General features: G+C 40.4%; 1 protein-coding gene across 5 annotated transcripts in view; it reads left to right on the forward strand.

The window, feature by feature from the left end:
- Tbl1xr1 (TBL1X/Y related 1) overlaps positions 1–4,843 on the forward strand; it is a 146,380-nt gene extending 141,537 nt beyond the window's left edge. For all 5 annotated transcript variants that reach the window (XM_060378128.1, XM_021636558.2, XM_021636559.2 and 2 more), the window contains one exon: positions 131–4,843. In XM_060378128.1, coding sequence (XP_060234111.1) covers positions 131–157 — 27 coding nt within the window. In that variant the 3' untranslated portion in view covers positions 158–4,843. The remainder of the gene's footprint in view (positions 1–130) is intronic.
- Positions 4,844–17,112: the final 12,269 nt, after the last annotated feature.

A 17,112-nucleotide genomic window follows, 5' to 3' on the forward strand; every position in this document is an offset into this window, starting at 1 on the left:
CTGTAGCTCCTAGGAGCTAACTGCACATCATAGTAATTTGTTACTTTGATTTTACGGATTTGTATGTTTAAAACATTGTAAATTACACTGTAATCTTTGGACACTGGCTGACCATTGTCATCTCTTACAGGTTTGTGTCTTAGACCTTCGGAAATAGCATTACTAGTTGGAAGCCATGGACCGACTATGAATGTGTACATAGCCACAAGACTATCCCTGACCCACATACTGCTAGAGTCCCACTTGAACCATGGCCAGTCCACTACAGCCAAATCTAAAGAGATACATACATGCAGTATACACGAACACAGCTGTACCCCGAGGATGACAGTCGCGCCCCAGCTTGTGAATTCTGCTCACCAAGTGCTGGGATCTAACCTGCTGTGCCCCTAAGTAGTGTTTAGAAGTTTGGATATGAAAAACAGAAGAGAAGGAATATGCGTTATAAGAGCAAACCACACTTGTACCAGTTTTGGATATTAATGACAGCCTTTTTTCTCCCCTTTGAATCAGCAGACACCATGGATTATATTTTGTTTCCCCTTCAGTAGTGCGCAGTTTGTATGTACAGAAAACATGGACTTAACAGAAGCTTGTGGCAGTAGTGCGTTCTTGCTTCCAAGTTTGTTTTGGTTTAGATTACGGATGCATGAAGTAAGGGAGTGAATCATTTTCTTGCTTTTATTTTTCCTCACCTTTTAAACAACAACAAAAAAAATCTTAAAAATATTTTACTGTATTTGTTGGAAGAGGTAGCTGTTTGGTACATTTTATGGCTCCCAGAGCATATATTCAATTGGTGCACATTGTGGAGGGAATTGGATTAAAGGAAAACCCGCATGACATCTGTCATGTTGTTCTCTAAGACACATCAGCAAAGGGTATTATGTATCTTTGTTTTGGGTTTTTGTTTTTGTTCTGTATGCGTGTGTGTGCGCATGTGCGTGTGTGTATATGTTATGGTTTAAATAAAATAGTTTTTTCTTGGGGACGTATTTCTGCCAATTAAAGACTAGAAGGGCACAACTTTTTGTTTTTTTTAATACCATAAAGAAGAGACATTTAAAAAAAAAATGTTCTGATATTTTGTAGCCATAACTAAATTATGGTTAAAATGTGCACTATTGTGAGAAGGAGCAACATAGTTTGGAGCTTTTAAAATTTATTTTTTATTTTTTATTTTACTGTTTGTCTGTTTTACTTTGTTTCTTAAGAGATTAAAATGTTTCTGGATAAGGATTAGCTTCTCAAAGTGTCCATCATTCTGTATAGAAGCTTAAATATGTAATGTAACCAGATTCCAGTATTAAAAATTTCTCATGTTATTTTTCTTTTTACGAAGCAAGATTATGGCATATAACACTGCCATTACATGGCTAAGTGTTTGCTACCTTAGTTTGAAAACCAGCTTTTAAAGGCTTGCTTCAAGGTGTTTTTAAGTAGCAGTGATTGAGAATAGCAGTGTGGCTGAGGTCAGCATTCTTCGGGTGTCGACGACTCTGGGGCTGCTTTGTCAGGCAGCGGAGATCTACGCTGCTGTTTTTCCAGTGCTCACTACTAGATCGTGTCTTTTACTCTGTTTATATCAAGCTTTTTTTTTTTTTTTTTAAGATCTAGGTATCCAATCAGATCTCTTCTTGTCTTAGCTAAAAGTAAAATATACCTACAAATGTTCACCAGAGGCTATGTTTGTGAAGGTTTTAACAGGCCAGTCAATATTAACAGAAGAACCCAGAAGGGTCGGTTCTGAAGAAAACAGTTGTCAAATTTATGTCTTTAAATTTTTAAGTAAGAAATTGCTTAACAAATTTATAACACTATTTGTGTCACTGGTTATTTTGAGGCCTTTAACTCCTGAATCCCACCCTGTGTTCTGTCTGAAGAAGCAGCTCTAACCCAGCCCTGCAGCGTTGATGCACAGTATTTGCTGCTTTGCTCTTTTCAGAACAGCATTGATTGCCGCAAGTCTTGGCTTCACTGAGGTTAAGTGGTGTTGGCTTTTGGTAAAGAGGGTGATACACTTAAATTTTACCGCACATCGTTCTATCTCCCCGTTGTTGTTAGTGGGGACTGTGATACTGTAATAATATTTTTAAAATCTACATGCAGAGAGGCAGTCATGGTTTGTGCCCCGTGTTTTTAGGGTTCGATCACAGTGAGATATTCAGTACTCACTGCCCTGTGGCTCTGTAGGAAATCTAAAATGCCGAGTGTCTGGCACTTGAGATTCTGCTTTTACTGAAAGAGGGTCACATCTGTTGGCCCCTGTTGTTGTTTAAAAATAAAAATAAAAATAAAAAAAATCTGTGCAATAATTTTTAAATGTGCTCCCAGGAATAGACACAAATGTTTTGAGTATGCCTAAGCTGCATTTCCTTCAGCGATGCATTTGTCAATTGCACTGAATCTAAACCTGAAAGTCAGAGGTGATTGTTGATAGTGCTTTTGTATTTTGATATGGACATTTTATTCATTTGCATACAGTCATTGACGTTCTTCCCAGCTGATTCAAAGACAGTCACAAATTTCTGCAATACAGCTGCCAAAATGACAGCTGCATTTTATGATATTGTCTTGCTTTCTGTTGGGTGTGTGTCTGTTGGTTTGTTTTTGTTGTGGTTGTTTCCACCCTAATTCTTTGACTCTTTTACTTCAGCACACTAACTGTGATAGGATGTCTAATAGAACATAATTGCAGAGCTTTGCTATCCTGAAGCCTCAGGTCTCTCCTGCACAGACATGGCTGAAGGTGTCCATCTTTTAGGCTGGTTCTTCATGAGTGTAGGACTGTGTGCCTTGCTGCTGTTCTCACTGTCACTGTAGCCTGCTGACGTGCCACAATGCTGCTCCACAGACACCACACCATGTCTCTACCTGAGCAGTCAGAGGATCATAAGAGTGTGGTCCTCTTTAGTATGTGAAGTTCTGTCTTGGGCTCTTTCCCTTTTGTCTTTTTCTGAGAATTTACTCTGAAGATCCACAGAGTCCAGCAGTCTTTCTATAGTGTTCAATTAGATCATTGTTTTATATGCTGCTGTAAGGAGCTCAATTATAAGGAAAGAGAATAAGGAGACTTAAATGAATACTCATTGATTAAAGAGTATGAATAGAGAGAGCAGCTGCCACCCTTGAAAGGCAAGAAGGAATCTGTTCTCCATGCGGGAGACCCTTGGGCATTTAGATGTGCCCCGTTCCCTTTTTCCATGATCAGGTAATCACACTGACTTTCAGAGGACTTTATGAGTGGTAACTGGAATAGGTCTTAGAGTGTAGCAAATTCTGTTTTTATGAGTTATCCTCTAGGTGAGTATGTTTTAGGATTAAACACCTTTTACAGATACTGAAAGTGCCTCCTTTTATGGTATAAAACAAATTATGGTGCAAAAAGTTATCAATAGATCGAATCACATGAAGGTTTTTTTTGTTTTGTTTTTTTCTTTTTGACATAAAAATGTCAAGAGACAGGCCAAAGATTTGTATTTTTCACTTATAAAGCACTCCTTTTTTCCTTAAGATTCTTTCTGTCGAATCAGATATAATGAGAGAGTACTATTTTTAAGGAGCTATCTGTTTATGTACAATGATTTTGTTAAAAGAATAATGTAAAATATGAATGAGGAGCAGAGGCCCGCAGAGGACTGGGCATTTTGCTATTGAAAGGATTCACGGATGACCAGGCTTTTGCAAGCATAGATGACAAGTTTTACTAGATACATAGGAAAACCATCTCAGTGCTGTCTTGCTCTTTCAAAGACCATTTTTGTTTTTGTAAGCGCATTGCACATTTCCACAGAAGCTGGGTTCTCAGGAGCTGAGAGCGATACTTGCACAGTTTCTGCAGAAATCCTGCCTCCATGGACCAACATCGTGGCACACCAGCAAAAGCCAGCATTTGGGGCTAGCAGCCAGCCTACAGAGACCCTGGGGGTGGTTTTCTGTGTGTTTTGGTTCCCTCCTTTCCTCTGAAATCAGCAGGGAGGGAAGTATTCTTCCAGTTATAGCTCTGAAGTGTCACGTTTAATATCAGTTTTTTAATAGTGATTGTAGTCAAATGTAGAAGAGAGAGAAAAAAAGGGAGTGCTCACATTTTTTTAATCCACTCATTTAGAAATTGGTGTCTTAATAGCAGTTCTGAGGTTTTATTCTTTATTTCTGCCCTTCTGTGACAGTGTTAAAGCAGCGTGAATAACTAGGCTTTTTTTTTTTTTTTTCTTTTAAACCTAGCAAGCTGTTTCATGTTTTCTTTGGACTTTCTGGATAAGTTTGAGGAAACATTCTGCATGTTGCATCTGCTGTACTTTTTCATCTCATTACAAATAGGCAGGCTTCATTGTGTATCTCTGCCATTCTTAAATACAGAAGTGATTTTTCTCTCCTGATTTTGACATTGTTGCTATATATGTTTTCATTTGGGTTTGGCAAATCCTTTGGGTCTAATTCTGTGAGCCTACCTTAGCACTGGGTGATGACGTCTGCATCCATTTTTTTTAGTTCCCCAGTTAATTTTCAGTCTGTTGTAAAACTGTAAACTAGCCCATGACAGTTTTTTGTACATGTTAAAGAACTTTATTGTTCAGTTTCCATGATGATTGTGTAAGGAAGACTGATATAAATGTCTATCTCTCCTGGACCATGTCAATGACACTTATGTATTTTGGTTCCACATCACAGTGATTTGTCCCCAATGACCCTTTGACCCTTTCCAGGCACATTGTGTGTGTGTGTGTGTGTGTGTGTGTGTGTATGTTGTTGTTGCAGTTTTCCCTTTGCATTGTATTGCTTTGACAACTGTAATTTGAATCAGATCTGAAAGAGGTCCAGAATAAAATATATTTTGATATTATGTTGGCTGTGTACATATATAATACCTTTGATATCTATGTGGTTTGTATAGACTATTTAGTCAAGAAGAGAGGGATGGTGTTTGTTTACAATTTCCTGTTTACATTTCACTTGCTTTTATCCCCACTGTTGAGTGTAGTAAAATGATTTTGCTCCAAGAGTCTTCCCTACTACACCCTATCTGTCCTCGCTCTTACTATCTCCAGTGAATATAACTGCCATGGGAATCACTGTTTTCAGAAACACTGTTTCCAAGATGTATACTTTAAAAAAGCCCATAGATGAAATTAAAGTTTTTGCTATTTTATTACTTCTTGCAGGGGATAAGATTTTTTAAAATGGAGGGATTATTTTCTATATTTGTTAACTAATAGCATGTAATCAGCTAAAGGATAATGATGACTCCTGAGTGATTTTGAAAAAAATTGATAGTTTATTTAGAGGATTTCGCACATGAACTAAGACTTCATATTCACTGTTAGCTTAGCACGCAGTACTACAAGACACACCAAGTGTGGCTGAAGGCTTTCAGGGCGGGAGCTTTTTCTCTTCATGGCATTCTCCTTCAACAGAAACCAAGCATACTGCAATGGTTTCCACCCTTAGCTAAACGCCGACAGTACTACAAACCCAATAATCTCTGAGGAAAGTCGCCAGGCACCTGTCCAGCCCCAGTTGCTTTCAACACTTTTGTAGTTCCTTGAGACTTTTTCAGAATAGAAGCATTGGACATGTTCTTTATTTTCTTGGTGAAGATGCCTTCTCCATGTCCTCTACCTTTCCTCAGTTTCTTTGGTAGAAACAGGCAGCTATAACCTTGTTGTGCTGTCACTGCAATTGCTAAAGCTAACGATTTTTAGTTTTCAAGGGGTTCATTTCTATTGCATGGCGTATGTTGTTAATGACAGTCTGTCTTTATACTTTTCCAGAAAGCATTGGGCTGCCAAGGATTAAAGTCCATATGAGCCTGGAGTTAAGCAGAAATTCATTGAGCCACCATTGCAGGGGGGATTACTTTTAATTTTACAGTTCTCATACTTTATCATGAATTAGATTTCTTACCTAGTATAATATGTAGCTGATTAGATTGAAGTTTACTGGGTTCTTTTTTTTTTTTTTTTTCCTATATATTCATCTGAAAACTACAGTAGAGGAAAAGCCGTTATGGACACTTGGTTTTGTGGTGCTTTTCTCTGCTGTACCAAGGCTCTGTCAACAGTGATAATGTTAACCCTATGCTGCCTTTCCCTGCATGCTTCTTAAATGTCATCTACAAATGCTTAATTGTCCTAACTTGTAATATTTTTGTATTAAATTTTTTAGGAGTTCCTTGTAATTTCTTTATAATTTAAAATATATTAAACACAAAGTGTTTAGTAAAGTACAGATGACAATTACTAATGTTTCTTGGTTGTTGGGTTTGTATGATCAGGTGGGAAGGAAAATTCTCCTTTTAAGAACTGAGAGCGGTGGGATGGACTCAGAGCTGGAAAACAATGACAGTTACTTAATTTAAAATAAAGTACTGATATAGGGTCAGAATGGGGTGCTCTACAAGATGCCATCCTGCTGGCCAGGACAAGCTTGGGCTGGCTGGCACTGCCAGGGGGAACCTGACGTCTGCAAACATGAGATCTGGGGACACCAGCTCCGGTGTCTTTCATAATTCAGGAAAGCACAGCACCTGTATGCGGCCAGAACTTCTGTCACAGATTGGTAATGTGAGGAGACTTGCAGGAGGGAAGGCACAAACAAGGACCTGACTGTTGGGTGGGGATGCCATCAAGGGACCACAGAGTTACCAGAGCAGATGTTCACGTGAATAAGCTTGTGAGGAGAGTCCTAGCATTTGGAAGGCAGAGTCAGGAAGGTCAAGAATTCAAGGCCTGTTTGGTCTGAGGCTAGTCTAGGGTACTTGAAACCCTGTGCCCCACCCACCCCACCGCATGCCTTCCTCCCTAAGAAAGGGAAAATATACCTGTGTAGTATTAGTATTTCTAGCTGGGTTGCCGAAATATTTCAGTGTACAGTAATAAGCATGGATACTGGACCTGTAAGAAGTCAAGTCTCAGATATGAATAGTACCAGAGGTAAGTGAGATTCAACTTTAAAAAAAAAATGCACCTGAAATGTGCATTAGAGTTCTTTTAAAACAAGGTGTCTGGCAAACCTCTGACCCAGTAGGGTATAGTATATACTACTACTAACAGTAAATATCCTTTCTTTTATGAGCTTGTTTGTGCAAGAGCTGACTGGGGAGTGAGGCTGGCTTTGGCATTGGGGCTGATTGCAGACCATGCATACAAGGAAATTCAAATATAAAGTATAATAATGTCTGATCCTAAGCATTAAGCAGTTCCTCACTCGTATCCATTGTTAGTAGTTCAGAGTATTCTTCAAAAATGTTTCAGTTTACACTTTCATTTTCTTTCTTCCTTCTTTCCTTCCTTTTGGATATGAAGAGATTTATTTGGTGGAAGGAAAGGGGAGAGAAGTTAGAGGAGAAGAGAAAGAGGAGCATGGTGGGGGTCTCCTGGAGAGAAATGTCAGAGAAAAGGGAAAGAAACTGATGCAGAAAGAGTGGATGGGAGTAGCAGATGGGTTATATCTGACGCATCTGGTCCAGGCGGTGACATAGGATGTTGTCAGGACCCTAAAAGCCCCTGAGGGCAGGCCGGTTGAATTGCCTGAACAACATAACAATCCTCCCTTATTTTGAAAAAGGAGCTAGGGAGGGGTGGTGAGGCAGGAATGAGGACATTGGACTGCTTCTCATGCATGGCAAAGTATATAAATGTAGGTTCATTGGAAGCAGCTCTTGGCTCTTGGTTGCTTCCAAGGCGGTGAGAGAGAGAGAAGTATCAAAATGTCCAGATTATATGGAAGGGGAAGCCCTTGCCCTGGAAAGTTCAGGGTAGAGAATAGGGCTTGCCTGCCATGCCCAGCAGCAGATAGGAACTGAGGAATGCTGGGAGAACCTGGAGCTGTTTGTCCTGGACCTGAAGCAACTGTTTCAGCCTTTTGTTGGTAATAAATGGTGATGGAATCAATCATCTTTGGCTACTTTCTGCTGACGCTGGGGTGGTGACAGGAAAACCAAAAGGCTGAAATGTTGGCCAAGCACAAGAAGAGCTGGCTGTTGTATTTGCTGTCTAGGATCTGAGAACATCTGTGGCTGGGAGGGAAACTGCAGCTCCAGCTGACACAATCTGTGAGTAGCTGCTTTGGTACTGTTGTGGATTTAGGAAACACCTAGGTCTGGAAGGATACTGGAACTTGTATATGGGCAGAAGACAAAGTTGTAGGTTAGGGGAAAAATTCCTTTACGTGTACATTTCAAACGTTTGGGAGAATGAGTAGAGACAAGGTTTGGAGCGAAGAACCTCCATTTACCTGATCACTGGCAGTAATTAAAAAGGTTTCTTTTTTGATTTGTCATCTTAAGGGAAATTGAAGCCAAGTTTGGTTGCAGGAGTGTGTAAGCTTAGAAGCCCTTAATGCAGGCACTCTAAAACTCTCCAAAAGACATCCCAGTGAGGAACCTGGAGGAACAGACAAATGACCTGCTCCCATTGGACAGGTAGCAGTCAGTGACCTGTCAAGTTGTCCCAAGAGCAAGGTTTGGCTCAGATTGGTATAATTTGTTCCAACAGCTCGTCAGCACTGGTTAAATACCAAGGGCATAGTTGCCCATAACAGACACAGTTTACCTTGTATCAGGATTTCATAGACATATAGGGGCCGGGGGCAAAACTGCTGGCAGAGGAAAATCTCACCCAAGGGACACAAGGTCCTAGATGAAGGGTTTACATGTAGGTTGGTGAGGATGGTAGGAAGCATCGATGCCAACCAGAAGGGGAGACTCACCAGGAATAAAGCGATCAGGTAACCAGAAAAGGGGAGTCAAAACCAGGGAAGGGGGGAGAATCCCACCCTCCGCAATAGGCAAGTAGGTGGGACTTAGCCTGCTGATTGGCAGGACTCACCTGGGTTACATTTGCCCTGAGATGGTGATTCAGGGGTATTTCCTGTAGGTGGGACTTAGCCTGCTGATTGGCAGTGCTCACCTGTGTTACATTTGCCCTGAGATGGTGATTCAGGGCTATTTCCTGTAGCTCACAAGAATCCCTTTTTTAAATTTACAAAGGAGGGAACTTTAGACATGTTAGCATCACCACTGTAATATGCAGTGAAACAGACACTGTAGAAAAGGCAGTAGGCATACACCTTTGTGTTCACAGCATAAGCACTCTTTAAGGTGAACTCTGGAGAGGCAGAAGCCTTCCATGAAGTAGAGGGGTCAAAAGTTCACACGATCTTTAATTTTTAGCATGAGCACACATCATGAAAGAGGGACTTCTTCCCTCTATCCAAAACACTGGATGTATGTAAGTTTAACACAGTGAGAAACAACTTTTAAGTTTATACTTTAAAAAGATAAACCAAAGGAGATTTAGAATCTTGTGCTTGTAACTATGATAGTGGAGTATATAGTGGAATGTTGTTGTTGTTTTTTTTTTTATCAGAGTTAGATTAATAAATCAGAGCTCTAGAGATAAATGTCAGCTCTGGACAGTTAATGCAACAGAAAGAAATATGAAGCATTTTTATCTCTTTAAGATACTTTAAATCACCTGAGACCTTTCAACCTTCAATCACCTCTTTTATTTCAGTAAATTATTTTATTGGTAGGGTTTTTTAATTAATTAATTAATTAATTAGTTACAATTTATTCACTTTGTATCCTGGCTGTAGCCCCTTCCCTCATCTTCTCCCAGTCCCATCCTCCCTCCCTCTTTGCATGCCCCTCCCCCTCCCTCTTGCTATGCCCCTCCCCTAGTCCACTGATAGGGAAGGGCCTCCTCCCCTACTATCTGACCCTAGCCTATCAATTCTCATTGGGACTGGCTGCATCCTCTTCCTAACCTTTTACCATTCCTTTAGCTAAAGGACAATGAATGCTCACTGCAGTCACACCTCTGTCTCATACATAGGAAATGTCCTAAGGATACAGAAGTTTAAGTTATGAGGATTTTAAAAAGTGTCTGGGACAGTGCAGCCAGTCCTCAGACACTTTTTAACATCCTCATAACTAAAGGAATAGTAAAAGGTTACATCTGAGACTTGTTTTTTGAGTCTGCTAGCAAAGTAGACCATGTCTCGGCTTGACAGTATTATTTCTAGGATAAAGGATAACTTTAAAATCTTTCCCAAACCATAGTAAATCCTGTCCAGTCCCCATTCACATTTCCTTTTACGTAAAAATAATGATAAAAATAAACTTTGTAACTGAGTCCTTTTCATGATTCTTGTTTTTCCTAATTTAAATGTATATTTTTTCTCTTTTTAATTTTTTATATTAATTACAGTTTATTCATTTTGTATCCCAGCTGTAGCCCCCTCCCTCATTCCCTCCCAATCCTACCCTCCGTCTCTTATCTCCTCCCATGCCTCTTTCCAAGTCCACTGATAGGGGACGTCTTCCTCCTTCCATCTGACCCTAGTCTACCAGGTCTCATCAGGAGTGGCTGCATTGTCTTTTTTTTTTGTGGCCTGGTAAGGCTGCTCCCCTCTCAGGGGAAGTTGATTAAAGAGCCACTGAGTTAATGTCAGAGACAGTCCCTGTTCCCCTTACTAGAGAATCCACTTGGATACTGAGCTGCCATGGGCTACATCCCTGCAGGAGTTCTAGGTTATCTCCATGTGTGGTCCTTGGTTGGAGTATCAGTCTCAGAAAAGACTCCTGGGCCCAGATTTCTTGGTGCTGTTGCTCTCCTTGTAGAGCTCCTGTCCTCTCAGGTCTTTCTGTCTCCCCCTTTTTTCATAAGATTCCCAGTACTCTGCCCAAAGTTTGGCTATGAGTCTCAGCATCTGCTTTGATACCTTGCTGGGTAGAGTCTTTCAGAGACCCTCTGCGGTAGGCTCCTGTCTGTTCCCTGTTTTCACCCTCCTCCTATTATCCTCTTTGCCTTTCTGAATGGGGATTGAGCATCTTAGCTAGAGTCCTCCTTCCTGATTAGCTTCCTTAGGTGTACAGATTTTAGTTGTTTATTCTATATTATATGTCTAATATCCACTTATACGTGAGTATATACCATGCGTGTCTTTCTGCTTCTGGGATACCTCACTCAGGATGATCTTTTCTAGATCCCACCATTTGCCTGAAAAATTCATGATTTCCTTGTTTTTAATTGTCGAGTAGTATTCCATTGTGTAAATGTACCACAATTTCTGTATCCATTCCTCCACTGAGGGACATCCGGGCTGTTTCCAGGTTCTGGCTATTACGAATAAAGCTGCCACGAACACGGTTTTGTGATTCTCGGCGTAGCTGCAAAGAGTCAGCATGAATGTGTAATAGCACCACTCTGCACCATTTGAGATTTTTGTTTTTTCTTTGGTATTTCTCTCCAAACTTTGTAGTGGTTGACTCAGCAGTGATGAAGACAAGGGAGTCCGTGAGCATGGAGAGTCCAGCAGGCCACATCTTACAGGCAGTCTTCCACATAGAAGAAATGGGGCCTTCTAGTCAGGCTATGCCTGGCACAGGTGTTGCCCACACTTGTTAGCAAGTTGTTGCTGGTATCTGTGAAGACCCCCTTGTCTCTGGAGGGAGCCAGTTGTGGCCTGCCTTGAGGGAGGAAGGGCATCAGTCACTAGGCTTCACGTAAGTATATGTAGCAGGAGATTCTGGAGCCAGTCAAGAAGGCATTCAGTTAAAGATGGTCAGGGAAGATTTGTGTCCTGGGTTGGGGTGTGGGCTGAGTGGCAGGGGCTGTTAGGAACTGTCAGTTTAGCTGTTCTTAGGGAACCAGACACCTACTGGATGCTTTCTTTTCCCCTTTATTCTTAGAGTTATAGCTGTCTTTCCCCCTCATCTGCATGCAAATCCTCACCCTCCCTTTTCCAGCCTTCTTCTGGGGTCAGGCACCTGCTAGGCAAGTGTTCTGTCAGTGAGCTTCCTCCCCTGTGGCTGCAGAGATCTGATGGCTTCTGCACTCCACAGGCACCTACACACATCTGGGAGGCATAGAGACAAGCAGGTAACAAATGCATACACATAAAATAAATTTAAAATTATTTTTTATTTCACGTGCATTGGTGTTTGGCCTGCAAGTATGTCTGTATGTTGGTATCAGATCTTGTAGTTACAGTGTGAACTGCCACGTGGGTGGTAAGAATTGAACCTGGGTCCTCTGGAAGAGTAGTCAGTGCTCTTAATCACTGAGCCATCTCTCCAGCCCCCATAAAAATAAATCCTAAAAACAAAACAAACAAAAAACTACATCCTCTGCTCTGTCTGACTGTCCCCCCTTATTTTGACAATTTCATGCATGGGTATAATATGTATTATGATCACATTTACCCATCATCCTCTCTTCCCCTTACATTCCTGAGAACCTCTTCGTTCCAGCAAAACCCTGTTATACTTTGATGAGTCTTTGTGCATGTATCTGAAAATAGTAGCTTTTGACTAGTCACCTAGCAGCTCGTTGATCACTTCTCTGCCTCCATTCTGAAATACTTGAGACCAAGCCAGTAAAGTGTAAAAGACCACTGTGCTTCTCTCTGGATCTCTAGAATCTAGCTCTGGGCCTGGAAAATGGGTGATTGGGTGATTAGTGAGAGACATTGATAAGAGGGCAAGGTGACCAGAAAGGTGACTGATTCTTAGAAGAAACAGTACGTGATTACTTCCTGTGACATCATTAGTAAATTTGGGCGCAGCATTAACAGCACCTAGTCTGAATATGCACTGGGCTCTAGCATCAGTTTGCATATGGAATCATTTCTAAAACTGCATGTCATAAATTTCACTCCATAGTTGTACAATTCTATGGTTTTTGACAAATAGAGTCATTTATCTACTAACTACCAAAACACTATAGAGAAATACAAATCACCATGAAAATTCCCTTGTGGAGACACTGGGGTCAATTCCACTCTTGTGTTTCATTCCTCAATTACAGATGTATTTTCAAATAGTTTTCAGTTTCCAAGTATCACATAACTGAAATTTTGAACACACACATGAGCAGAGGGGAAGCGAGAGAGAGAGAGAGAAACAGACAGAGACAGGGAACAGCTTGGCATTTGCTCTTCCATCCAGTTTTTAGAAATGGCCTAAGCTGACCTTTCTTACCTTACTAAAGAGAGATCAACATTCATTCTTTTTCCTAAAAACTCTAATGTCCATAAACTTTTCCAGGTGTCTTTTATGTAGTTGAAAATCACTGTTCTCCTCGTATTTGGTTGAAAATTTCATTGTGAATAGATATTGAATGACAAATGCTTTTCTTTGTGCAGATACTATGTTTCCTCTCTTTAATCTATTGATGTCATTAACTACCTAGATTTGGTTTTAAAAGTTTGAACCAACTTTACAGTCCTGGAAAAGTTTGAGTTACTTTCCTAAGGTTTTGTTCTATGTCAGTAGAGTCTGTTGTTCTATATTTTTTGTATGGTTTCCTATTTTTTAAAATTACTATCATTTATGAGGGATCGGGACATGGCTGGGATACAGAGTTAATAAAATGTAACTGATAAAAAAAATAAATAAAAAAAAAGAAAAAAAATTACTATCATTTATTACAATTTATTCAATTTGTATCCCGGCTGTGGCCCCTCCCTCTTCTCCCACTCTCACCCTCCCTCCCTCTTCTGCCCCTTTGATCCTCCCCAAGTCCACTGATAGGGGAGGACCTCCTCCCCTTTTATTTGACCCTAGCCTATCAGGTCTCATCAGGACTGGTTGCATTGTCTTCCTCTGTGGCCTGGCAAGGCTGCACCCCCTTAAGGGGTGGTGATCTAAGAGCCAGCCACTGAGTTCATACCCGAGAAAGCCCCTGTTCACCTTACTAGGGACCCTACTTGGATACTGCTACATCTGAGCTGGAGTTTTAGGTCCTCTCCATACATTGTCCTTGGTTGGGTTATCAGTCTCTGCAGGGGCCCCAGGGCCTCAGTTTTTGTTTGTTTGTTTTGGCTCTGTTGGTCTCCTTTTGGAACTCCTGTTTCTTCCAGATCTTTGTATCTCCCCCATCTTTCATAAGATTCCCTGCACTCTGCCCAAAGTTTGGCTATGAGTCTCAGCCTCTGCTTCGATACCTCGATCAGTAGAAAAAGCAGAGGCCATCTGTGGTAGGCGCCTGTCCTGTTCCCTGTCTTCTCCTATCTCCAATTTCTATTGCATTTGTTCTTCTGAATAAGGATTGAGCATCTTCCCTAGGGTCTTCCTTGTTTAGCTTCTTTGGGAGTATAGATTTTCGTATTCTATAATTTTTTAAAAGAAAACGGTTTCCTTTTGGGTTTGTTGTGATGCCTTGTTTTGTTATCATCAAGGTAAGTCTAACCAGCTATGGGATGCCTGCTAAAGACCTAGCACTTAGGAAATAAACTAAGGAAGACCCTGAGTGGGAGGCCAACCAGGGCACATAGCAAGACCCTGTCTCAAAAACAAAGAACAGAAACAAGCAAAGAAGACGATGCTGTGAGTGTGCCTGGGAAGTGCCCCTTTCTTCTGTCTTCTGGGAAATTTGTGCACTGGGTATTGTCTGTTCCTAGAAAACCCAGTGGCATGGTTCATTTCTGCTCCTGTTTTGTTGAAAACCCCCTTAACTGTGTAAGGTAGTTTATCCAGGATTCTTGTTTGTATTTGGAAAGAATTTTACTGGGCTGGGGAAATGGCTAAGTGTAACTGTGAAGACCAGAGTTCAAATCCCCAGAACCCCAGTAAATACTGTGTGGGCATGGAAAATTCTAACCTCAAAGCAAGGGGATCCACAAAGCAAGGTGGCTACCAAGACTAGCCATATCTGCAGGCTTCGAGTCTGATTGACTAATCGGTCTCAAAGAATAGATTAGGGAAAAAAAGAAAAAAGAAAAACCATATGTAGAATGATTCTGAACATCAATCCCACGCCTCCATATGCATCTTGTATTAATGACTTTTTTCATTGTGCTAAAACACCATGACCAAGGCAACTCATAGAAGGAAAGGTTTATTTGCAGTTAGCAGCAGATACAGTGGCTGAAGCAAAGTCTAAGTGCTCAGGCCTCAAACTACAAGTATGACCCAGAGAAAGCTAACTGGGAATGGCAGGAGGCTTTGAAATCTGGAAGCTGGTCCTGAGTGACATCCTTCCTCCACACCCCCTAAGCCTCCTCAGACAAAGCCACCAACCGGGGGTTAAGCAATGCCCAAGACGATGGAGGGACATCTAATTCACACCATCATGCACTCCCATGTGAAAATGTATGCACACACCCCAACACATACAAATATGTACACACTCACAGAACGCACACACCTGACAATGGGGGCAAAAAAGCTATTTGATTATGCATCTTTTAATTTGTGAGCTAAAGTGGTTTTCAGACTTTCCCTACTAACAATGAGATATTACCAGTGTCCAAAGTTTACTTTTTTATTACAATATTCATAGTTTATGTCAGTTCTTTAGTTTTTCTCAGAGTGTCTATGGTCTTACTATTGTTCCTTGAAAAGTATCAGCCCTTTTGGGCATGGTTGTATACACTCTTAATCACAGCACCCAGAAAGCAGTGATAGGTGGAAAAAAAAAATCAGCTTTTTTTCTTGTTTATTTTCTATTTTTCAATTCAATTTCCATTTCTGTTCCTTTTTATTTTATATCTCCTGCTAATTTGGGGTTAAATTCCTATTTCTGGTACCTTGAAGAAAAAGTTTTAATGTATGATTGCAAGTGTGTGTTTATTTTATTTTATTTTATTTTATTTTATTTTATTTTATTTTATTTATTTCCAGATTTTTCTGGCTTCTCACAGGTCTTAACATAGTGTGGGTTTCATTTCTACTCAGTTTAACATGACATGATTTTTCTTGTAACGTCATTATGAGTAGGATTTTTGTCTGGTTTGGTTTGGTCTTGTGTAAATTTCCAGTAGCTGGTTTTTTTCCTATACATCCTTCAGCTTAATCCATTAGGTTCTCAGAACATAGTTACTATGTGTAGTGGTCTGTGTGAAAATAGCATAGGTTCAGGTATCTGGGCACTTGGTCTCACTGGTGCAGTTTGGAGAGCTTACTGTCTCGCTAGGAGGCGCAGCCTTGTTCATGGAAGTGCACCACTGGTGGTGTGTGTATATCCTCGCACCATCTCCAGTTTACTCTATGTGCTTCCTATGTGAGGTTTAGATGTGATGCGCCCTGCTCTGGCCACCATGCCCGGCCTTCCATTTTGAGGAATCTAGAACCATAAGCGAAGCAAACTTTTCTTAAGATTTTCATGGTGTTTATCACAACTATAGAAAAGTAAGCAATACGCTGTGAACTCAGTTCTTTAAAAAGGTTTGATTTATGGCCTACAATAAAGTACATCTGGGAGAATGTTCAGTGTGTGCTTGTGTGAATGTGTATTTCAGTTTTTCAGAGCTCCATGAGTCAGTTAGGTCAAGAGCAAATCTTAGGTGTCTCTGTATATGCTTACTACTTTTCATTTTAGTCTATAGATTAAGAAGAGACTTAGTAGCCATGGTAAAAGCTTGTTCTCTTCCCATTTCAAAATAGAATAATAATGTGTATATGACTCATATGGTAATAATTATTAAGTAAACTAGAATAATACTTTTTCCAGAGAATACATCATTCTCTGTTGACATTGTGGGACTTTCCAGATGTGGTTTGCTGTGCTTCTTGTTTTACTTAGGTGCCTTCCTTTCTCTGATGCAGAGAGTCTGCGATTGCTGTTTCTTGGGGTCTCCTGTCATAGTGTTCCTGGTAAGCTCTGTTAAATAAGTACGTCTGAAAAACTTGTCTCTTAGACAATCAAAGCAGTCCTTTTTCAACCTTGTGCACATGCTTTGGGGACAACAGTAGAGATTTTAGATGTGACACTGTGGAGTCAGAAAGCCAAAAGTTGTCACTGTAAATCTTACAGTGATTCCACAAACCCCATGTATTTGTTTTCTAGGAGGTTGTAACAAATTACCTAAGACATCCTGGTAGAATACAACTGAAGACCAGTCTAGTAAAATGTGTCAAAATGAACTAATTCCAAAAATACAATTTATACTTAGACTTTCATTATATTCTACAGTTGTAAAGCCAAGGCTTTACTAAAATTTTGACAGCACTGCTTCTTTTTTAAAAAGGTTTATTTATTTGTTATTTACACAGTATTCTGCCTGCATTTGCAGACAAGAAGAGGGCACCAGATCTCATTATAATGGTTGTAAACCACCATGTGGTTGCTGGGAATTGAACTCAGGACCTTTAGAAGAACAACTCCT

This window comes from Meriones unguiculatus, chromosome 2, assembly GCF_030254825.1.
Source record: "Meriones unguiculatus strain TT.TT164.6M chromosome 2, Bangor_MerUng_6.1, whole genome shotgun sequence".
In the NCBI taxonomy this organism is placed as follows: domain Eukaryota; kingdom Metazoa; phylum Chordata; class Mammalia; order Rodentia; family Muridae; genus Meriones; species Meriones unguiculatus.